Here is a 24,501-nt window from a genome sequence, read left to right as displayed (position 1 = left end):
TGGCTTAATTAGAAAGTGGACAACTCGATTCATCAGCAAACTGTAACTAGAATTAGATTTCCTTTTTCACTTTCCCTCTAAGCATTGACTTATTGCATTTTCCATTTCACTACGACTCTGAGCCATGTGCTTTTTTCCTACTCCTACAGGAATTAATAAACCACTCAGCGGAGGACTCCGAAGACAATTGTCGTTACCTCCCCGAAGCAATGATATCTGGGAAAAGTCAAGGAAATGGGTAGCAAAGTGGCAGACTGAATGCAAGTCTGATTCCGTTGCAGCTAAAATGCTTTTCATGTTGTAAATCCACCGCAAACCAGTCTCCTTTTGCCAAGTTCGTCTAAGAACGTTAGTCAGGCGGACAAATAACTGAGAACACACACAAAACACGAAGGAATCGAAGTCTAGATGGGGGGTTGTCAAAGTGAAACAACTCGAAAAATATCAACTTATGTAAATTGTCCTGGACGAGGAGGAGGACGGGTAGGACGGTGGGCGGTGGGCGGTAAAACAGTTGGCACTATTTGTATTGACAGGACTTGGGACTATGTCTGCCATTTGTCCCTCAAGGAATTGTGGGCATATTTGCTTCTGCTGAAATGAGCAAAAATAATTGCAAATCGTAAAAGAAAAAAAAAGAGAAAGCTAGATAGGGCGCCTGTCGTCGCTTTTCCATATGTGCAAGGATTCGGGATTCAGGACTCTAGGCTATGGAGCTGAGGGACCTGCAGTGGGCCAAGACTAGCCCAGTCTGTAGGAAACGGAAATATGCAATGAAGCAGAAGTTGGCAGGAAATTGTTAAGACGCCGCGCCTTCTCCACCTCGTCTCGCTTTAACTCTCACTCCCGCTCTCTTTCGCTCGCTCTGTTTTCCCCGTTTTTCCTCGTTTTACAACTCTTCTTTATTTTCCATCATCGAAAGGGTTCCCCGAAGGTTCCCCTGGCTGGCATTTGTTTTTTTTTTATGTTCTTGGAGGAAATGAAAAGCCGCATGCAAATAAAATTTGCCTTCTTTTTAGTGTTGTCCTATGACCGCTCACGACCCCCCTTTGGGGGTCTCCCTCTCTCTCATTTCCGTTTCCTTATTTTATTCTTTGGGTTCTTGTGGTTTTTATATTTCAATCGAAGTCTTTGTATGCCTTAAAGTGTTTTCCGTTTTCCCCCTTTTGGTGTTTTTGGCAAGAAATTTATAGAACATTTATAAGCCATGCAAATGATGATCTATTGCAGGCGCAGCTCCCTGGGGATCTATGCCCTCGATTATGTAATGGATTCCATCCGTTTTGAAGAAAAGGAAGACCCCTAACTTAAATATAAAGAAAGTTGGTTGGAAAGTTACTTTTGATGTTGCATTAAATTATACAATTTTTCGCTTTTGATATAGTGGTTTCAATTTTTACATTATTTTCTTCCAACAACCATTTCCCAGATAAATAAAATCCCAAATGATGCTTCCTTTTAGCGTAATTAAACACTCTTTCCACTTAGCTTGACCCACTTAAGAACTGTAAAAACAAAGCAATAACATACCAAAACCGTTGTTTGCATAATTTTAACAACTGTCTGCATAAATTTCAAACAACGACAGCAATATATGAACTGCAAACTGAATCGCTGGCCAAATGCGAAAAGTTGTCCTAACCGAGAGCCAAACTTTGGCTGACAACTTTTAAAATAAAGTAAACAATAAAATGTGCCAATTGCGATTTTGTGCCAAGAGAATATAATTAGGAAAAAGCTTATAAGCTCTTCCCTCTTATAAGCCCATAAAATACCAAAGTTATGCTGAATATCCCTCCTAATTTAAGGTTACAATAAGAGCTGCGTGGAGACACCTCAATTAGTTGGTTACTTTAATTGCAATTTGTTTTCCCAAACAATTGCTAATCATTGTTCATGAAATGTAAATGTTGCATCACTGATTGAATAATAATACATCACTTTGAGGGATGGAAAGATATTACAAAAAATAATATGCATTTTAAAATCCACTCCCTAGGATGGTGGAGGCATGAAGATTAATACGGGCACTGCCAGTGGTGGAGCACACGTGCCATGGTTTAGTCTGCACGCGATTCCCCCAAACCACATTTTGGCGTCCTTCCGATTCGTCTGCCGCCTGTCGCCTGTCGCCGAAAAAGTGGCTAAAAACGTGATGTGCATTTCAAATCGGGGTCCTCATCATCACCACAATCCTAGAGAGAGAGCTGCATCCCCAACAAAATGCATACCCACCGAATGCACCTGCTCAACTCCCCCGACGACGAATCGCTTGCACTTTTGTTTATGCTCCTGGGAAAGGCGCGAGAAATTGAAAAACGAAGGGTAGCTCTAAGTGATTCAGCAGTGGGAGTGCAAACGGGGGCTTACTCCACTAGAAGTCCCTGTTAAGTGGCAGCTTGTCTCGGGTAAGGATTTCACACATCATTAGCCTCCGGAAAGTGTCTTTATTGCGGAAGAGGCAGAAGAGATCAAAGAAGCGCTTGGATTTTTCACAAAAATTTTACTTTACGTTATACAACTTGACCTGATTTAAAAGTGGATTTATGAAATCTATTAGTTTGCAATAATTTGATAAGTTTTTTATATTTATCACCACCTTAAGTTTAAAGTAGTTTTATATCTTATATTAAACTTCAAAGTGTAAAATTATTAAAATTAGTCATACATGCCTTTATTTACATTACACAGACCTTACTGCACCTTTACATACATGAAGTAATATTGAAGCTTTTCGTTCTGTTATCTGCTAAGGGGCTAGACTTTCCTTTTTAAGCCTTTTTTTAAAGGATATTTGAAATTGATTTGACAAAAATTTTTTATATACGTTACATATATTTTACACATACATGTTACATATACATGTATTTTACATATACATGTTACATATACATGTATTTTACATATACATGTTGCATATACATGTATTTTACATTTTACATTTTTTCGCATATTTTCGCTAGTTGACGCTGAAAGCGCGTAGTTCTTGTATTCATCGCATCAGGTCATACAATACCTTTTTGGAAAGCTCATTTCACGTCGCAGTCATGGAGCAAAATAAAGAGAAAATACGGCATATTTTACAGTACCACTACGATAAAGGCAAAAATGCACCTCAAGCCGCCAATAAAATTTGTGCAGTTTATGGACCGGATACAGTTTCCATTTCCACCGCACAACGATGGTATCAACGTTTTCGTTCTGGTGTAGAGATGGTCTAAGATGCGCCACGCTCCGAGTTTTTTGCCAATAGGGAAGCGAGCTTCTACGAGAGGGGCATTATGAAGTTGGCATCTCGTTGGGAACGAGTCATCGAACAAAACGGCGCATATATGACTTGATTCGCATTATTGTAACCAATTTTATACCGCAAGATATTTTACAAAAGTTTTACATTTGTTTTACATATGACGTATTCAAGTATTTTAACAAATAAGCAATGTCATCGATAGGCATCGATTTCTTTGAATAATTTTATTCAAGTTAAATCGAATACTTGACATTTTAAATTTTCCATTCAACAAGAAATATTTTTAAGAGTTTTGGAATAGTCAGTTTAATATTCTTGGAAAAAACTATATTAGTTAGTTTAACTGAATGTATAGCTCTTCCTTCCTTGAGTCCGGACATTCTACTTTTCAACGCTGAATGCAAGTTCCCTCGAAATATATTGAAACTTACTGCATTATTCTTTAATTAAGGACCCAAGATTTGTCGAATTTTTTTTTAAAATAAAACTTTTCACATTTTCTAACAGGCGAGTAGATTTCTGCTTACGTGCGCTAATGAAGATAAGATTTAGATTTAAAATAATCATAGGCTGCGCAGGAATATGTAAATCTTATAGCTCCCGAGGTCTCCGCCTTTATATGGACATACTCTTTTGATTGGGACATTGATTTCTGGTTTATAATTTATTATTTTATAAGGTGGGAAACTGTTAATTAGATCTGCTAAAATCGTTACAGCGTTCACAATATACCCTCTAATTTTACTAGTAATGGGTATAAATATCTACAAACAACCTAATATACAAAGTTAAGCTTTCGCGTTAATATAGTGCTGTAAATGAGGTGAAATAACAGAAGCTCAGGGGCTGCATACAGAGTCCTGGAACATTTTTAGTGGTTCTTTCAGGCAACAAGGGCTGCCAAAATCTTTTAGTTCTGTAACACTCAGCCTTTAACAGCTTCCAAATGGCGGGAATTTTAAATAATGAAATTACAAAATGTATTCATTTTAATTTTAAATGTATTACAAGAACAATTACAATGAATACAAATATACCAGTTTTGTTAAATATTTATTCTATAGATTAAATTTGAAATATTTCTCATATCTTAAGTATTTTATTGTAGATGTGAATTTATCACTGAAATGATTTAGTAAAGTTCCGATTATATATCTCTTAAAAATCTCAACAAACTCATATCTTTTTCTTATATATTTCTTTCAATATCTAACGAATTTCCCTGCAGCTGTTGCCTCAGCATAAGGTGTGGCATCGAATAGATCAGTTTGTTCCAAAAGTTGGGATTATTTCGATCCAGATAGGTATTCAAAACCATATAAGCCCTCAGTTCACTATCCAGATCATCGAAGTTCTCCACATCCGGATAGAGGACCACGATGAGGCGCTTGCATCGATCCTTTGAGGTGGCATGAAGAGCCAGCCTGAACTCGAGTCGCCCCCAGGTGGACTTTAAAAAGTTCTTCGTCATCAGGATGATAATGCGTCTGGAGTCCTTGACAGATTGGTTAATGCATTCGGGTATGGACTCGCCCACCAGCCAATCTCGCATGTAGAAGCAAAGCTTGAACTTATGCTTGCCATTCTCCAGTCGTTCCACAAACTCATCAATCAACTCTTCGTCCTTGTGAGTGAATGATAGAAATGCATCGAATTTTTTGTCCTGGTCGAGTTCTCGCCGGGCAGCCAGACTCAGACATATTTCATGTTCATAAAACCAGATCAAAATTGGTTGCCTGAAGCATATAAAGACGTTAATGGACAGAGCTATAATCAATAGGGAAACGGCAAGGGAAGTATAATAGATAAGGACAGAGGGACAGATGTCAATCTCTTCAACTTCAATCAGTGATTTGCCAGTATCGCTACACTGAACTGCTGATGCATTGCCAATATTTTTGGCTTGCTCTTTTACAAAGGCCAAGAACTCCTTTTCCTCACAACTGCAAGTCCAGGGGTTTCCAGAGAGAACCAACTTTATACGGTTAGAATTCATTCTCTTCTGTAGAAAATCTCGTACACGATTGCTTAAAGCTGAGAAATTGTTATAACTTATATCCAGATAGTCGACAATAGTTGGTAGTTCGTTGATAGAGGTCAATCGGTTGTTGGCCAAATAAAATCGTGACACACTTGAGTATCCTGGTAGTGAGCTGGAGGGCCATTCCTTGAGAAGATTCCTATCAAAGATGAGAGTTGTGCTGCCAATAGTAGGCGTGGGTAGTGGAGGTATCTCCCGTAGACCTTTGTTACTACAATCTATGATAAGTGATAACGATTCGGATTTGGAGGTGCCCAAACAGCAAATGCACGCTTTAGGACACTCATCCTGCGTTATATTCACACGACGAAGGACTGCCTCGTATTCCTTGGGCTCGCGTTCCCTGAGGAATATCAGAAAGGACTTGGCCTTGCAGTCAAGTTCCCATGGGTTACCCGACAAGCGAACTTCCGTGATTTCTTTACGATATCTAAAGAAAGCCACCGATGCATCATCAAGAGAAGTCAATAGATTGTTTCGCAGATCTAAATAGGTTACGTTCTCCGGAAGCAAGTGATGTGGCAGTTCGAATAGCTTGTTGTTTGACAAATGCAGTTTCTGTATGGAGGCCAGACCCGGAATGATAAGATTAGTATTAGAATCAGTAAGTTTTCTAATATCATTGTTATCCAGATATAGCGTTGTGTTGTACAAAAGAATGTTCGGGAGAATTGGATAAAATTCAAGATAGGCATTCGTGCAGTTTATTATGAACTCATCGGTTTGGCGATCCAAGCAACAAACGCATCTATATGGGCATTTTTCATCAAGATGATGTAGAATGAATTCATCATGTTCGCCGTCAAACAGATAAATGGCACTGTTTAGTTCTTCCAACAGCTTATATGTATAGAAAAGATTTTCATCACCCAATTCACGTATTAAGTTGTCTTCATGTAAGTAAAAGGTCTCAAGATATGGTTCGAAGAACTCGCTTAGGTACGAGGCGCTTGCTGTTATATTCATAAACTCAATAATGAGGTGAAATTTGGCACTCCTTATCCTAAACCATTTTGAGTTTTCCCAAAAATAATCAATTAGGTAACTTTCATCGCAGTATACAATCCATTTGTTGCCATATTGCTGAAAAGTAGTTATCTTTCTGATATAATCCACAACTTCTGGGCTCATTGTGGTAATCTGATTAAAGCTTATATCCAGATAGTCAAGAGCCTTGGGCAGCCGGTCAATGGTGAGACTGGTTATTTGGTTTTGTGAGACATCCATACTTCTCAAACTATTATAGCCCTCTAATGTGTTTAAGGGAAGTTCAGTTAGTTGGTTCTCTAGAAACACAAACATTGGTACTCCTATTCTAGGAACAGGTAGTTCAGGGATAACTGAACGATTCTGTTTCGAGCAATTCAGTTCGGTCACCTTTTCAGCCCGAAGATATTGGCAGAGACAGTTGTGGGGACATGGAATGCCATTTGTGCCCATTGTAAAGTAACATTCATTTTGATTTGGCCGGCAAATGAATGCGGTTAGATTTTTATACTCCTTAAAACCGTAAACATCAATTATTTCCAGTTTGGAATACTGGTCAAAGTATTTCATATCCACATTATTTTCAATATACATAGTGAGAGATTTTAATGATCCCCGAAGTGTGGCAGATCTGAATTATAAAAAGTAGTTAGTTTAGCTCATAAAAATTAGTCCTTTACATACCTAAAAAAATCAAAATTGTCCAAAACCACATCGGAAAATACCATCATAGTTAAATTTGTCAAGTCAAGGAAGGTTATCTCTGTCAAACCCTCAACTTTTAATCCGGAAAATGCTATATCATATATTTGCGACTTGCCCTCAAAAATATTATCTTCAATTACGAGCTTCAGTTTTTCCGAGGTTCTAGCAAACATTTTGATTAGTTTCGTATTATTCATGCATTCCCTTATATAGTCATTTGTAACTCGAGAATTTTCCGCACTTTCACTCAAATATTTAAAGTTGAGAGTCCTTGGTCCGTCTCTTATAGCTTAGATTATTCTCATATATCTTCATGGAAGGAGTGTGAGTTTCGTATTCATATAATTCTGATATCCCAAGCAGGCCAAGATAATGTACACCTGGCCGAAGTCTAACATCTTGGGCACTAGTTATCCCAATCACAGTGATTTTCAGCATTTCACACTCGGGTTCTTTCGAAATATTGTAGATATTCCATTGTTGGAAACTGGGGTTGGTCCAAATGATTTGTAATTTTGAAAAATACAACTGCATTGTATAATCGTCTGTGGTTAGAATTTTGCCTGACAAAAAGCACGTTTGGTTTACACAAGATCCGCCGCAATACAGTTCGCAGTAATCCTCGCGGATCCTGTCCAATCCTTTGATACAGGAAATCGTAGAAACCTTCAAGGAAAACGCGTAAAATTAGAAATAATATTTTTGCCGTCATTTTATGATCCACTCTCTGCCGAGACTCGAATTAAACTGAATTTTAGTTTTGCTAAAGTTTTATAAAAAATTGTTCATAGAATTTTCAAATAAGTCCATAGAGTGCAATAATGTAATATATTTTTCCCGTCATTAAGAACTGACCTTGACTGATTACAGAAAGATTTGTTTAAAGAAAACAGAAAAATATTATGGATTCTTTAGCAAGTATGTAACCCTGTAAGGTATAATGTGCTCCTGATCGGATCAATAGCTAAGGGATCGATTTAGCCTTGTCAGTCTGGCTGTATGAATGCTGAGAACAAGTAAATTAATCATGTAGTTTCTACAGTTACCTAATGTATCGAAAGTGTATCCCAGCACGCTCAATCTAATGCCCAGAAGCCTTGAAAAACACAAAAACTTTGTGTCACCTCATGGGTTTAATAACAATTTAATTTAATTTCAGTTTCGGTTTAAACTTAAATATATTTTTTACGTACTATCCTATTTTATAGCCTAGTTTAGAAAGTTATTATTCGCAACTTATTAAAACCATAAAATTTTCTATAATCTAAATTTTAATTCATAATTTTTATGATTTTTACCATCCGTTTATAAAAATTTATTATAAGACTCAAACAACAGATGGCGCTCGTAATTCATTATAGGTTCGAACAACAGATGGCGCCCGTAAAATTTTACAAGCCAATTTTTATTAGCCTAAGAAGTTAGAACTTGGTTAATAGACTAAGGGGTATCTGATAGTCGCAGCACTCGCCTATAATACTGCTCTGTGTATGTGTGAGCATTTTTATTACTCCCATCGCGAGTATTTTAATTAATCTTTAACCATCAGAGCCACAGTAGAAGGGGGACATTTTGCCCAACCGAAATAGTAGACGACCAAGTATATATATTAAAATTTAATATAAACCGAGTTTCCAAGGAAAACTCCAACATAATTTTGTACCATGCAGGAAATGTTATTATCTCCGTTTCGAATTTCGCTATAAAAATAATAGGTTTTCAAAAATACACGACTAAAGGCAATATTCCACCGCTAGACAAAAATATTTTGTGTAATTAAATTGGCCAGCGAGTACACATATTTAATATTTTAATTAATATATAAAATATAATGGCGCGCGTGTCCTATTTTCTTTGCCGTCATTATTCTTTGGCAGGATGGGAATTTCGCCCAAGGGGCGGTGTTTGTGACATTTTTTTTCGAATTTTCACTTATTAAATTATATAAGCTTTTGATGCATCAATTAAAATTGTTCAGCGATGGTACGAAAGTTATTCGTTTTGTATACACAAAAACGGGCTTTTCACTTTGCCACCTCATGGGTTTAATAATAATTTAATTTAATTTATAATAAAATCCGGTCTAGTTTAAGGCTTAAACTATGCTTTGTTTTAAATGTTATAATCTTTAAAATATATAAAATATTTATAGATATGGTTAAGAACAATACATTTTTATATCAAGAAAAGGGCCTTAAAACACCCTACTTTTGCTCTTTTTAAAGGCATACAAGATAAACACCTTCCTTTGTTCTCTTTGAGCTTAAAGAAATCCCAAAAAAGTACAGAAGAAAAGAAGTGGTTAATTCGTATTAAGGAATCTATTGACTATTTTCCTGTCAAATTGCTCCGGAACCACCTTCATTTCGACTCACTCGCTAACCCGGTCCTTACCTAAGTCCAGCTGGATTTATATTATTTTTTTTTTTTGCAATTTGGCTCACATCCACATCAGGGCTCCCCGTCTTCAGCCCGAAGTTGCCTCCACTATTTGGCATCCCGGCATCCTTGTGCCTGGACTGTCAGACCTTCGTTGGTCACATGCCGTGGCAATTGATGTCAAATTTATAACGACAAATACTCGAAAAGTTTGCCACGTAGCCCAAACACACACACACTCATGCATTTATAGTGCCCCCAGACATTCCCGCTTCTCCCGCTTTTCACACCTCCCGTCCGAATTTCCCGGCCCAACCCGGACCCGGGACCCGGACCCGGCTGTTCAGATTTCGAGCATCATTATTGCTTTTTGATTTTTGGTGTGAATTTGCTGAACAACAGAGGTCCGGCGATAGTTGAGTGTGTGCTAGTGTGTGTATGCTGGTGTGTTTGTTGGCTTTCAGATGAAATATGGCCAGTAGATCCGGGAAAAGGCACGGAAAAGCTCTTCTTTTTCGCTGGAAATTTGCCCAGGACACAGGCTGCAGTTGGGCATTTGGGTATCTGGGTATCTGGGTGGGTATCCTTTACGGCGGAGAGAACATATTAATGCAATTTTATTTAAATTACGCTACATTTATGCCCCTTGCTCGCTTTGATATATTTGCTTTTTATTCGCCGCCCCATCTCTTTCACTCGGTCTTGTGGCCATCTCGCTCTATTGTTGCGGCGTGGCAACGAGAAGAAGAGGAAAACGGCAATCGGAACTGGTTTCCTTATTGTCCTTTTGTGCATTTCATATTGCGATGTCTGCAAAGTTGGCTGCCTCCGTTCGTCGGCACAGATATTTATGGCCATCAAACAATTTATGTCAACTGATAATTTTAAATGTTAATTAGGCTTGTTGGCTTGTTGTTGGCTAGCTGTTGGCTTGTTGGCCCAGAGACCGTGCCAATTATTAAAGACTTAACAAATGACAAATAAATTTGCGTTTAACAGGAACAGGATGAGTTAAATACAAATTGATATATTAATGTTAATAATTAAATTGTAGTAATGCGTAATCAATTGTCAGCGAGTTGTTATTATGCAAAGCAGGCTGGCTGGATGCGTTGGCTGTTTGGGGCTTTAATACTTAAATGCTTTCAATTTTTGCCCGTATTAAATGAAAATCCGCATTTAGAGGTAGACAAGTTGATAAATCAATCAGTAATTATTCATTGGAAGAGCTGTTCATATGAGTTCTCAGAGTTCTCAACAAATTTTCTTGCCATGGCGAAATCATTAAGTGAACTGCTGTGGAGCGTGAAAAGACCTTAGGAAAATTGAAATTGCTTAATTTCGTTTACACATACACATTGAAAATCACTTGGAATTGTTTGCGTGGATAGCCTTTGGGGGTTGGGGTGGGGGAGCTGGCCCCCAAGGTGCCGCAGGAACAGGAGGAACTTTGCAATTATGGCTAAGGAATAGAAATTCCCGTCGAGCCGTCAAAACCGGAAATGGCAAAGTGGCAAAGCGCAAAGCGGAAATGGCAGGCACAACACAACGCAAAGCAACAGAAAAATGCAAATTTCCACCAAAAAGGAAATTATAAAAATATTTGTTGTTGGCGTCGCACCTGCCCTGCTCTGCCCTGCCCAGCCTCAACTTGTTTTCCGCCCACTAGCCCCAACCTTTGGCACCCATTGAAAAATGGCAAAAGAATTTTTTCACGTGGATCGTCCTTGTTATTGCACTCGCACACTGTTGTTGGGCGTCTGAAGTCCACTTGAAGCGACGTTCCCGCACTTTGGAACGAAGGTCCCACAACTTGGAGTGCTCCATCGTCTGGCTGAAGGTTTTTATTTCATTTTATTTTATTCGACATTTTTTGTAGTTGTTTTTTTTTTTTTTTTTTTTTTGCTTGCCACTATATAACAAATAACAAGTAGCCAGCCCAAGCGTATATATCGTAGCCCAGATATAAATGGCTGTGTGTGTGTGTGAGCGGGTAAATTTATGCACTGGCAAGTGAAAGGTGGAGTTCATATTTTAGCCAGCCAGCGAGCGATTTCAACTTTAATTATTTTTACAGGTGCAATTTATTTACATGAATTTCAATCTCCGCACCGGGGTATAAATTACCATAAACATCTCCTATATGGATATATATTTTCATATCTATATGTATGTGGAGGATATATTTGCACGTATTTGGGAGGAGGCTTCGCCCATTTTTTTTTCACCTTACCCAGTTGCCGGGGCTTTTTCCATGATGAATATTTAATGCATGGGAAAAGGAGTTTGGGGGGAAAAACCACTCGAAATGTCAGAAACAGCGAGACAGCAAAACGAGCATTACAAACAAAGGCTGTTCGAGACTTGCTTTTCCGAGGCCTTTTTCCGAAATCATAAATGCACAAGCACAGGCACATGCAAACGGCTGAGTGTGTGCGAATGAGTGTGCAGATGCACAGGTGAAAAGCCAGGCAAAGTCAAATTAATTCCACTTAATTTGTTTTAACCACAAAAGCCAAAGTATCCAATGTCGAATGGCTGTCACGATTTACTATGCATTTTTTACGCGACCATTTATTTTGGGACTCAATGGGTTTGTTATTGGCTTTGTTTGTTGGCTTAAAATATCAAATTATTCTCGAGCTTTATTTGGGTTTAAAAAAAGTATATTTTATTTTAATCTTCCTTATAATTGCAAATTTTTATTAAAAAGTTGCCATTTTTATCTAAAAAGTATGCAGCCTTTCTCAAAATGTTAAAGATACATTTCTGTTAATATTACATACCACACCTAACATATTTTACCGAACATTACTTTTAATGCTTACATTGCCGTTACTAACATTTTTCTAAAGAGTTTAAAATGTTTTTCAATATGTTATAATTAACATTTCTGTTAATATTACATACTATGCCTAACATATTTTACTGAACATTACTTTAAAAGCATACATTGCTGTTGCTAACATTTTCCCTTTGCCAAATTGCTTAAATGTTAAATATATAACAGCTGCCCCGACCTCTCTGGTATTTTGCAGAGTTCTCTCTTTAGCCGTAAAATTGAGCTGTAAACAAGAATGTTACGGGTAACATCTTATGTTTTCTCCAATCTTAATGTTACTTACATAGCTGTTAGCTTGAATTTCCCTCGAATAGTGGTAAATTTCCCCCAGATTTTTATGCTAGCTTTCAAGCTTAACCCATTAGCTTTCATTTTTTAACATTAGCTTTTCTAAACAGCCACCCCAATGTATCCCACCCCCTGATCTGGATTTCACGAACTCGATATAGCATCGGCTCCTATTGGCTGGACTGGGTTATAAAAGTCAAGGCGGTGCCCAATTGAAGTTTAGTTAGGTTCTGGAGCGGAACTCAACGGCTGACGCTGAAGGATGTGACGGACTCTAGAAACTTTCCCAAGCTTGCAGGAGCCAACAATAACAACAAATATATTTGTTTAGCCTAAATACTAATATTTTCAATAAATACCAATTTATTTCTCAAAGTGTTTTATTGGAGGGAATTTATTTTGTTTGGTATTAAATAAGCGGAACTTTAAATTTAACACATTTTTTCTTTAAAAATGTTTAAGTAGGTTGTCCCGTTTTAACTCTTTAATTTATATGTTATTTATTTTGTCGCTAGAATTCAATTTCCAGAAGGTAATTTATTGAGCCCTTTCCGAATGGATGGGGAGACAGTAGATAAATTGCATCAGTCGAGTGAAAAAGTGACTGTCGCATCAAACGGTAAAGTAAATACAATTTAAATTCCAATGAGACGAAATGTAATCTATTTTATATTTAACGAATACAAAAGGAGTTTAAGAGCTGCTCTTAAAAACTAGAAGTTGAAAAATTGTTTTTAATAATAAATATATTAATTAAAGAACGAATAATTGTTTGCTTTAAAATATTTGCCATTGATGTTTATACTTTGCTTTTAGTTTTCTAAAATAAAAATCAACCCAACATAATATTTCGATGGAATAATTTTAAAAGTACCAACTTATGAAAATATTTTCAACTTGTATTAAACTAAATTTTAGAGCGCCTCGAAATGAGTTACTATTTTCTGTTTCTATCTACGTGACTTATTTTACACGAATTTATTTAATGTCTACATTAAATGTATCTTACAAAGTTAGTACCGGATTATCTACACTAGGATGTCAAAACATACCACCACTTACTATTTACAAAACGAAACCAAAAGATGTACACAGTTTCCTTAATAATAAATTATATTTAGATTAAAATATTGAATGATTTTTTCAGTTTAAAAAAATATAAATGTAAAATGAAATTATCGATTCTTTCATGAGGAAAAGTAACGATGGGTCACAACGATGAATCCGGCATTTAAATCACGTACTGGATTTTTATGATCGGAAAAGCGGTTGCTATTAATAGTTGCTGTATCAGAGCCAATGACCTAAATTGGAGTCCAGTTTTTTACTTACTGCTTAATTTTAAAAAAAACCCTTCTTTGTAAATTAAAAAAATGTAAATAAATATAAGCCTGAATTTGTGTTCTTTATTAAGTTAACTGGTTAAATTTTTCAACTCAGATTAAAATGAGCTTTAATGCCTGTTCGAGTTACTGATGATAAAGACATTGCATGAAGGCTTTAAATGGTTTAAATGTTTTTGATGTGAACAGAAATATATAAAAAGAATTGCCTATTCTTATAATCTGAATTTGGCTCCACAACCATCCAGTCATCATCTAAAAATAGACAAAAAAAATCCCTGAAAAACGGAATAAAAAGTTTAAAATACTTTTGTCATAACTATAAAACTATTAACTTAAAACGCCTTAAGTTTTCGTAGCATCCCACACGACTGGCTGCCATCATTTATTTTCCCCTTTTATTTCCCCATAAGTAATGTCTTTGGGGAAGTCACCCTCGAATGACTCTCGACCGCTTCTAACCTAAATTTCTCAAAAACTCCAATTACGACCTAATTAACAGCGCCTAATTACATCCTGCCACGCCCACTCCGCCCCTAACTAACTCCCACCCATAACCTTAAACGCATTTCTCTTGTGCAGTTCACTAGAGTCGTGAGTAAATTAAATGCTACGCGGGTTTCTCAGCTCTTCTTATATACGTTTTTTTTGTCTTATTTTTGCCAATTTGGCGAAGTCGAAGCGGAGGAAGCGGAACTACTCGAGGCTGGAAACAATTTATTGGAAATGCAATTGAAAATGCAGCGAGCGTTTCGAGGTCGATTCAGAAAAATGCCAGGCATCGAAACGTTTTGAACTTGCGGCAATAAATTCTTCGGTTTTTGGCAAGCTATAAAATATCAAAAAAAAAAAAAAAAGGAAATAAAAATCCTAATGAAGAGCAGCCAGAGCTGTAGTCAGAGCCTACAAATTGTATTACAAGTTTCCATTTTTTGTAGCCCAGCACTCAAGGACTGTTTTTCGTTTTGTGGCTTTTCATATTCATTGGAAAATTACTCACGTTTTTGTGAGGGGAATACTCACACAGAGGTTTATGGGCCATGGACGATAGTTCAGTCAAAGAGCCGGAAAAGTCGACTACTTTTGATCTTTAACTTCATTTGATACGCCCAAAAGTCCAGGGGAGAACATTTAACTATCCCACATAGACAGCCACACATACACACACACACACATAAAACTAAACTAAACGGACTAATTCCAGTTTTCAACTTATTTACTCTTTACCATGACTATGTCCATCTCGGGGCATCGGACGAAACGGGCAAACAAGTTGTCAGACCATCGGACTATCCATGACTGACTGGCTAACAAGTCGTTTAACGCCCACTCAGCTCCTGTTCTTGGTCCTTCCGAGCCCCTAAACATATGCCACAAATAATTTGTTATTCAATACGAAACACGAAAAAGTACACAAAGCGGCAAACGAGCTTCAACAATTCAACACACACTGGACATTTAGTAAATTGGCTAACAACTTTTTGTTCGGTTTCGCTGTTGCTGTTGTTTTTGTTGTTCTTGTTGTTGTTGTTGTTGTTGTTGTTGTTACGTGATTGCCCGGTGTAAGTGTGTGAGTGTGTATCTGTGTGCGAATGGAACACCATGTTGTTCTGTGTTGTGTGCCATATGCTTGACCACAAGCAAAAACCAAACCAGACGAAAAGGGGGAAAACGGGGAACATCAAGCCGTCCTGAAAAAAAAGGAAGGAAAAAAAGATTTCATGGGACAGATGACACGAAGGACTTTCAGACAGGATGACTGGACGGATTGAGGTGTGGGATTTCGGGGTGCCAAAAGGGTTTGTCGCGGCCAATTAATCCCTACGGTTTTCAGGTCCATTTCAGATTTGTTACGCATACAGCTGGAAATGGGTGTTGAGGACTCGATATATCTAGAAGATGAGAAAGGTTTTATTTGAAAATGGATTAGTAAATTAGAGGAGTTACAATATGAAGACGTTGCTAGCATAGCTTATTAGGATTTTAACAAGTAAACAATATCAAAATATTTTTGACTAATTATGATCAAAAATCCTAATAAAAATACCAAACTATCTTCCTTATCATACATAACTATCGCAGCTGACATATAACTTTAAAACTTTTACTGCCTTAAATCCTTGTGCCAATCAAGAAACCTGTACTCAGACTACACTTACACTATCTTTGGGTAGTAGGTACTTGGGGTTATTTTATGTCTGCAACCCTTGCGCCCCTCACCCAGTTTGTTTTCCTTAGTTTACCCCCGTCTACTTTCTTTGTTGTTTACGCTATGGCCACTTGAGCTGCTTTTATTTTATTGAAGATTTGTATCAAAATGTCAACAGGAGCGCAAGTCAACAACAACAACTAAGGAACAGGAGCAGCAGCAACAAGAACTGAGGGGCAAAAATGCAGAAGTTGCTCTTTTGATGTGGGTTGTGTGTGTGTGTGTGTGTGTGTGTGTCTCAAGTTCCATTCTCACTCCATCTTGTTATTTTTTTTTTTGTTTTCCTAGCATTTGAGCAAATAAAATGTTTGCTTAAAAAATTGCAGACATGCATTGCCAGTTGCCTTGTCTCATGTTTTCGTTTTCCATTCTTTTTTTTTTGTATTTTTTGGTCCTCTTCTTAAGTTGAAAATGTTGAAATGCTCATTTCTTCCAAGTTTGCCATTCTTCGTTTTCTTGGGAATTTTTGGGTAGTCAGGAATTTACTGCAGTCACGACTTCAGCCTGACACAAATACATTTAAAAATGTGCTAACATATGTATGCTGCCCGCCAGAAGCTCACATATTTCTTATCCATCCGCCGTGTTGACAGAACCCCATCCCCATTCTATCCTTTTGCCCATATCCTAGAGCAGTGAGCAACTAACGACAGTTGGCATTTAAGTTTGGATAATGCCAGCTGGTTTGGGGGTGGTCTTTGTGGGTCCATGCTGAGCTTATCACAGAGTGTGTGATGATAATCTGCTAAGCTATATACAAATCTGATTTAAGTCTAGAGAAGGGAATTAGTGGTAAGATTAGAGGAGTCAGGGGTGGTCATACAGATAGATTCTTAATTAAGAAGATCCCTTTAAGGGACTCCAATCAGCAGGAAGTAACATTGTTAGCTTTAACAAGTTTTAAAGTTCTTTAGACAAACTGTAAACTACTTTCTCCAAGGTGTCAAGCCATCCATGCTGGAATTTATCCATTTTCCTCAAATACAATACAAAAACAATGGAGTTGATTTGCTGAGACAAATAGCACACAAGCCAGCGAAACCTGACTTCCTTCCTTGCGGATCCGATCCCCAGACATGTAAGATGTGAAATATTTAATATACTTTCCCCTTGTTCTCTTCTCCGTTTCCAAACCCCATCAACATCGAATCAGCACAAGAACAAATTCAATTACTCAACACTGGGGCAATAGCATTTGGCAGGGGAGGGGGTGGTTGGCGTGTGTGAGTGACATTAATGCGATTCCAGGGACTGTCAATCATATTAGTATTTCCAAAGCAATTGCCAAAAATAATGTTCCACTCGTTGTTTTTCTGGCACTTTATTTTTATTCGCCAGCTCTTTGATGAGCGGGCCAATGTGAATTTGCAATTTAATCGACTGCCTCTAAAAATCTACAAATAAATTGGTGTAAATATTTGTTTTAGCTGGGAGGTGTTCTGGGAAAGGCATATACTATAAAGTTTACACAAACGTTTTTCCCTTTAAAAATTGTTAATTTGAGTAATTTGGAGGGATAAACTTTGATATTTCAAGAGACTTAAAGAAAGCCTTGATCAAGCCTTATCAAACCAACCCAAAGAGAAATCGTTTTCCAAACTGCCCTGTAGCTCCCTGTCAATTACCTAACGAATAAATAACACCCTTGACACACTCATTAACACCCAGCCACCGCTCTCCTGCAACCAATCCTCCCCCATTCCGTAGTGCGGAAAGAAACACAAACAGAATCGCTTTCAACATATTGCCAAACGAAATCGAATGTCGAACGTTTGTCGGACAGATTAAAAATACAATTTACGGCAAATCAATTGCGGCTAACATGGCAACATCGACGACGGCAAGTAAAGGAAAAAAAGGAAGGCGAAAATTAAAATGGCCACCGCAAGGAAAACAGTTGGAGCAAAAAATGAAAAGCAAACAATGGGAGAACCGAAATCCAGAAAATCGAAAAATGAAAGGCACATCACCTACTTCCCTCCCGCCCAAAAAAAGAAAAATGAAAGGACGACAACAATAAGGCCGGCGATAGCAACAGCTGTTGGCATAAATTTGTATAAATAATAAACAATTCACGGGGACAACTCCGGGACGATCTCCGGTTCTGGCGGCTGAATCTCGTTGTCCATTTTTTCCCCATCCGCCTACTTTTCCGAATCCTCTTGGCCAGCAGGTTCACCCGCCTGCTTCCTTTGCTGCCTCTGCTGCACTTTGCTGCGCAGCACTTGCATCTCAAAGGCACGAATCGATAGTAAACGGTCCTTCCGACTCAGTTGGCAAAAGTAAAGGCATCCAATCACATAGGTGTGCATATCCAGAAAGAAATCGTAAACTGGTCCACAGCCCTTGGGAACGGGCAGGCCAGCTATGATCTCAGCCACCGAATCCTTCATCTGGGATTGGCAAACCATTCCAACCACAAGAGTTAGTGATGCAAAGGCTCCTAAAATGGTGCAGAATGTCATCAATCCGTACTCGCACCACATATTTCCTTTACAAACAATCTGCACAGTAACATAAGTTATCCTTTCGAATCCGCACCAGCCAAGAAGTACAAAAAGTTCAGTGAATAAGATGGTGAAGAAAAGATCACCTCCAGCCAAAATCCATGGTGAATATATATGCAACTTCTTGGGTATCATGTCAGAGTCCCAGAAAAGCACAAGAGTGGCCACCAGAAAGAGGTAGCTTCCAACGGCTGGAGCTGGCGAGCACTGATCCTTCGGCTGGGGCACGAAAAAGGATATGCCCAGAAGTTGAAGCACCGCAGCCACCGCAATCGTGTTCAGGCTCACCATCTTGAAAACTTTCTGCTAAGAAAAAAAATAAAATTTATTTAGTTGCTTGGAAAATTCCGTTACTGCTTATCGACCTCGAAATCTATTGAACTGCTTACTTTGACTTTCCCACCAACTGATAAACGCATCAGTTGAGTGTCGGTCTGCCGAACTGATAAGCCAAATGATAGCTGGTTCTAGGCAAACTGGATCCACCTGATGGCTTTTCCTGCTCCTTATGCTTTTCTGGACTTTTTACAGTTGTCGGCATCTCTTGGCTTTTAAACACGTCATAAGCTTTTGGGGCTGCCATCCTGGCTCAGCTTGGCCTTAACATTTATTGCATACTTTTGAGGGTCATGGCTTATAAAACACATTCTGAAGTGGCGTAGGTGAAATGATGCTCTACCGAAGTTTGGGTAACTTCTGAGCGAGAACCACTTTGTGGATGGTCATTGAAAAACTTAAAATATATTTATTCAATATTATATATGTTAAGTAAGGCTATTTATACTGAAAACCTTTGTTTTTGAATATGTTTTTAAGTTTTCTTTGCATTTTTCTTATTTTCACACGCACTCATAAAGCAAAAGGGTAGATAACAGGTAGAAGGAAGCGTTTTTGACCCTATAAAGTGTATATATATTTTATTAATCTTAATAGATAGAGTCGATTAAATGATGTCCTTTTATCCATATGAAAGCAGAAATATCAGGAAATCAGTAATGCAGACTCTAAAGATCCCTATGCAGTGCAAGTTTGTTCCAGTGTCCTGCCAGGCCCACTCTAAACTATTTTTAAAATAAAAAGAGTATCCAACAAGAAGTTAGTTTATATCTGAAATAGTAACATTTTTCTCCTGCTTCTACCTGCAGAGTTGCCTCTTTGGAATTTATATTGGGCCATTTTCTGACGTCTTTCTGGTTTCAGTTTGTGTGATTTTGACTGGCCTCATAAATTATTTGTAGCCGAAAGAGAGAGAGGAAAAAAACAAGTTTTAGTGCACACTTTGTGGCAAGCCCACAAACAAACAGACACTTAATGTGCCATCAAACCATTTCATGGGCGTTATAAGGCTTTGACATTTAAGCGTGACAAATTTGTGGAAAACTTGAACACTTTAAAATATCATAACCTCAGGCCTACCAACCAGAGAGGGCGGAGCCTCTGAACAAACATTGACCAAAGTCAATGACAAAACTTTTCCATGCTGCAATAAAAATCAACATTATTATGTTAATTGGCTTGGTTTTTTGGCGGAGCGAAAGAAGGAGGTCATGCCCTTTGGCGATTCCCCGTTGGTTGGGTCAAGATTTTAATCTCTAAATTAGTTTACAAAATACGTAAGTATTTTTCCAGGAATTTTGTAACCGAGTGCCTTAGGTCAGGTACGAACAATCAGGATGCAAAAATGCCTAAAAGCATGTGGCCTTTATTTGTCTTATAGCGTGAAACGCGAAAGGTATATTGTGGGTTCTTTTGTTAACTGCGTAAAGTTTTTACTTGTTAATATTTTCTCTTCTTGTTGCCTTTTGGTTTTGTTTTACCTTCATTCTTTTTTCAGGGTAAAAATAATAAGTAAACATTATTTATTTTAAAGGAAGCAGCCAAAGCCGTTGCATATCCCCGGGCGTTTCAAAGTGGAAACAATGCCGGAACGGTGGAAGTTGGCTTGTCATGGTCGCGGGCAGGACGTCAAAGTAATTAAACAAAAGTAATTAAGATTAGCGGACTTGGAGTAGCTCCGAGTCATCAGCCATCTTCTCTCACCTCTCGACCCGCCGCCATTATGCTCATTATCATTATCATAGTGAGCAGGGGCACAAGAGGCACAAAAAGGTAAGGTTAATGTTAAAGGCAACAATATGAAAAACTCCCTGACAACTTTGACGTCATTATAGCTGGCCATCTCTCAAGGGCTCTATCCATATATTTTTATGTGGGGACTCCTTACCCTTTTGGACCCCTTATGGCGTAGCTGCCAAGGACTCATCTCCAGGGGTATTTGGCAAATTATTATTGTTATGAAAAGTTTGGGCGAACAAAGCTAATGATCTTTAAAGATTAGTTTCAAACAATAACAGCATACAGCACACTCACTTGAAACTGGACGAGGGCAATCAACAAGGGGTCACGACCCCCCAGGAACAATCATCATCAGGCACTAAACTTAATCGACAGCTGACTTGCCATATTTCTCTCTTTCTCCTTCTCTTGACCCTTGAACCCTCCACAATCGCCGTGCTTCATTAACTCCCACACATTTCCCATCCCTCCCACCATATCAAGCCAATCCTTCATTGGCTTAACTCCTGGCTATCATCAACTAAAAAGAAAATCCCTTTCGATTCTGATTCTTTGGTCCGTTGCTGGCCAAAACTTTCGGCCAACAACTTTCGCAGATATTTGGCTACTTAAATTATTATATTCGACTGCCAAAGGTCGGGTTTAAGCGTTGATAGGCATCCCAGCCACGCACCGAACGAGATTTATTAGCATTCAAAGAGGCATTTTAGCCTGCCGCTTACCTCTTCTGTGAGGGGGTAATTTTTCACCAGACCAACTTTTGTTTTGATTAAATGAAGCTTAACGAGAGACCGCACAAGCCAAAATAAGTACACTGTAAGAAAGAATGTTATGTTATAGGGAAATTACAACCATTTCTTAATTGGAGAGAAAAATGTAGTTACGAAAATTAGCAAGGTTTGTTAGTCCCAGAAGTTCAAATTTATTTAATATGAGTCTCCTCTTAAAACAATATTTATCTAAGTCATTTAAAACACTTTAAAAATATGAAAAATATTTTTCTAAAATCTTTTGCTCTCACTGCACCACCAACTACGTGTTACTCATAGACTGGTCTTAGCCAAGCTCGAGGTGCTGCCAACTAACTAATGAGCTGATTTACAGCCCAACACGTCCAGGACAAAGGCCAAGGACTGCAGTTTGCCAAAAGGTGAATGCCTGGCAGGAAGGGAGTGAAGTGAGAATCGGAAATCAGGGATCGGGAACGGGAACGGGATTCGAGGTGGAGCGAGGTCGTATGACAAATGCGCTTTTGTGTTATTTATGGTGACCGCAGGACAAGATGTTCTACGTGCGGTCATTAGGCCTGTAGGCGTTACCGCCTAGCCATATAAAGGCAATTTGTACTGGTTATCGATGTCCTACAACCGACTTTGCAATGCTGGCTGTAATAAGAGTTCTTTTGAAATTTTAACAAAATCATTTTTTATATTTCAAAAATATCCTTCGGAGGTGACTAATTTGGTATTAAAGAAGGGAAAATTAAAGCCAATAACTTCCATCCTTTAGCTTCTTAAGTTATGCAAAACTCTAAATTCTTTAAAATATTTCTCACTCTTCATCTTGTTTACGTTTTTATCCGCCGCGATTATCCCTAATTAGGCCCTGAAATACATACCTTTTCCAGCCAATCAGGCGAACAAGGACAAAGGCAATCCCGACGACCTAAGCCCAACTGACAAATTGTAATTGTGTGACAAACAAGCGGAAATCGGCTTAAACTTGCCTTGGCACAAAGGAAATCCGCAGAAGGTGGAGCGTCGGCGGCGGATGGTTTAGGCCATGACTTCCTTTATTGAGTTATTAGCCGCCACAACGTGGCAGCTCGCTTTTAGGCCGTGTGGCAAGTCAATTTGTCAGTGCGAAAAAAGTTTCAACAGTCGCGCTTAGTCATGATTGCTAATAAAGTGCAGACAGATTTTAAGGGAAGGAAAGTACATAGTGACAGGCTATAGAAAAGATCATTTTTATTTGGTTAGAATGACTGAGGAAAATTTATGTCCTTTCTTTTGGAAAAATTGGCTGAATTATTGGCTGAAATCTCCTTTGCAGTATGTTCCTATCACCTAAAATTCTTCTGTTTCAGCTTTTTAGATTTTCATATGACTTATGTAAGATGTTACCCCAGTTCATTAAGTCATAAGAATATCTAAGAGAGACCAACTTAAAATACGACATACCCTTCCCTTAATAGCTTTTATTTTCTATTATAAAGTCATGTAGCTATTAACTTCATGAATATTGAAATTTCCCACAAGACGCAGCACATCTTTAAGCATTATAATGCCCTATTTTAAGTGAGGGGAAAACACAAATGTTTTTCCGTATAATAAGCCCTCATCGACTGCCAGAAGAAGTGAAATAAAAAAATGTTCTACTTGCTAGGTGCTAAAGGGCACTTATGCGTAACATTGCGTAAGTGCAGCTGTCAGATAAAACGAGGGGAGTGGGGTGCATCGTGAAGGGGAGAAACGGGGAGGAGATGGTTTCCAGCAAAGTGCATGCCAGCTTGGGTGTGAAAATTGCTGGAAAAATGAATGCATGCTTACGGGGGAGTCAGTTTTGATTCCCTACCATTTTCGCCTTGACTGTGGAAAAATGGAAATGCGACGTCAGCCTGCGGTTTGTTCAACCCCCGCAATACGTGATGTTATTACGTTTTTTGTTTTTCATTTTCTTCGTAACATATAAAAGAGACTACAAATCTCCGCCCATTAAACTTTCGATTCTGATCTTAAATCTTGTTTTATTACTCCACCCGATTCTTTTCCCATGTATTTGTTTCTTTCGCAAACTTGAATATCCCAAGTATAAATCTCCAGAGACAGGTCTGAGGGAAAACTTTCCTGGCGTATACTAGCCAAACTATTTTACCTCATTTGGACACTCCTTAGCACAGAGACTAGTCTGCAAGGCATACTTAACCAAAGTCGCAGACAAACTGCAAAAGGAATTGTGAATATATCTATACAGGAAAACAAGAACGAAACTTTCCATTTTCAATTTGGCCAAGTACCATAGGAGAAGGTCCAACATTTTCCGGGTTTCTTCCTTATTTTGTTTTTTTTTTTTTTTTTTTGTATTTTGTAGAGCTCTGTCTACTTTAACTCGCATTGAACTGGAAGAATAACATTGAACAGCAAACAATCAGCAGTCAAAAATTTCATTGTTAAGGCAGCAGCAGCGGAAAAAAATAGCAAAACAAGTAAGGGAAAAAAACAGAAAACTTTCGGACAAGGCGTGAAAAATACAAAAAGACTTCGGGGGGTATGAGGAAAAAAAAAAGTTTTTCCATGGTGAGAAAAACTTTACAAAGCAGCCAACAAAGTGTTGTAATGGCTGGCATCCAAGGGGATCCCCCGTCCATCGCTTGACTTTTGACCCAACGAAGCGAATGTGTTGCAACGACCTTTGTGGCCTTTCCGCCTCCTCCATTCCCTCCCACCCCTTTCCATCGCCTCTCTTCCTGATCCTGGTCACATGCTGGCGCAACAGTCGGCCACGCCCACTCAGTGCCGCTGGAGAACAGTCCCCTACCCCTCACCGAGGCCCTCACAATGAACTTGCCAAGCGACGGTGCACGTTTTTCCTTGGGTGTGTCCCAGAGCGGGGGTCAGAGGGCAGTCATCTTGTCTGCCGTCTAGCCTTGTCAGTTTTAATGTTTTTGGCATTGAGCGATGCCTGTGATTTGAAAGAGTTCATTAAGCTGGTTCAGTATGGTCAACAGGGAGAATTTATCACTCTCATTCTAGCATACTTCTCTGGATGCTTTGACTGCCTTTTGCGTTTTCATTACCCAACATGGAAAACATGTTAGGAATTTCATGCTGAGCAGTGTTATTTTTAAAGATTTTTACCTAGAAGATCTCAAATA

The 24,501-nt window shown here is 38.4% G+C and overlaps 2 protein-coding genes across 2 annotated transcripts; both read right to left on the bottom strand.

Moving 5' to 3' along the window:
* Nucleotides 1–4,439: 4,439 nt before the first annotated feature.
* LOC108110420 lies at nucleotides 4,440–11,822 on the bottom strand. Its single transcript, XM_041818646.1, is given in 6 exon segments — nucleotides 4,440–6,909; nucleotides 6,963–7,267; nucleotides 7,269–7,649; nucleotides 9,653–9,753; nucleotides 11,079–11,102; nucleotides 11,105–11,822. Coding segments are annotated over 6 exon segments (3,366 nt in total). The 5' UTR covers nucleotides 11,190–11,822.
* A 6,253-nt stretch (nucleotides 11,823–18,075) lies between these two features.
* LOC108110625 lies at nucleotides 18,076–18,887 on the bottom strand. The gene has a single exon (XM_017219724.2). The coding sequence runs from the start codon at nucleotides 18,840–18,842 to the stop codon at nucleotides 18,189–18,191; it is 654 nt and encodes a 217-aa protein (XP_017075213.2). The 5' UTR covers nucleotides 18,843–18,887; the 3' UTR covers nucleotides 18,076–18,188.
* Nucleotides 18,888–24,501: the final 5,614 nt, after the last annotated feature.

The sequence above is a fragment of the Drosophila eugracilis genome, unplaced genomic scaffold (genome assembly GCF_018153835.1).
Source record: "Drosophila eugracilis isolate 14026-0451.02 unplaced genomic scaffold, ASM1815383v1 contig_353, whole genome shotgun sequence".
Taxonomy (NCBI): Eukaryota; Metazoa; Arthropoda; class Insecta; order Diptera; family Drosophilidae; genus Drosophila; species Drosophila eugracilis.
The sequence above is the reverse complement of the archived record's forward strand: the minus strand, read 5'-3'. Positions and strand labels throughout refer to the sequence as shown.

Bases quoted from the DNA above. Each gene is read 5' to 3' on its own strand.
- LOC108110625 (XM_017219724.2), bottom strand. From the start codon at position 18,842: ATGGTGAGCCTGAACACGATTGCGGTGGCTGCGGTGCTTCAACTTCTG.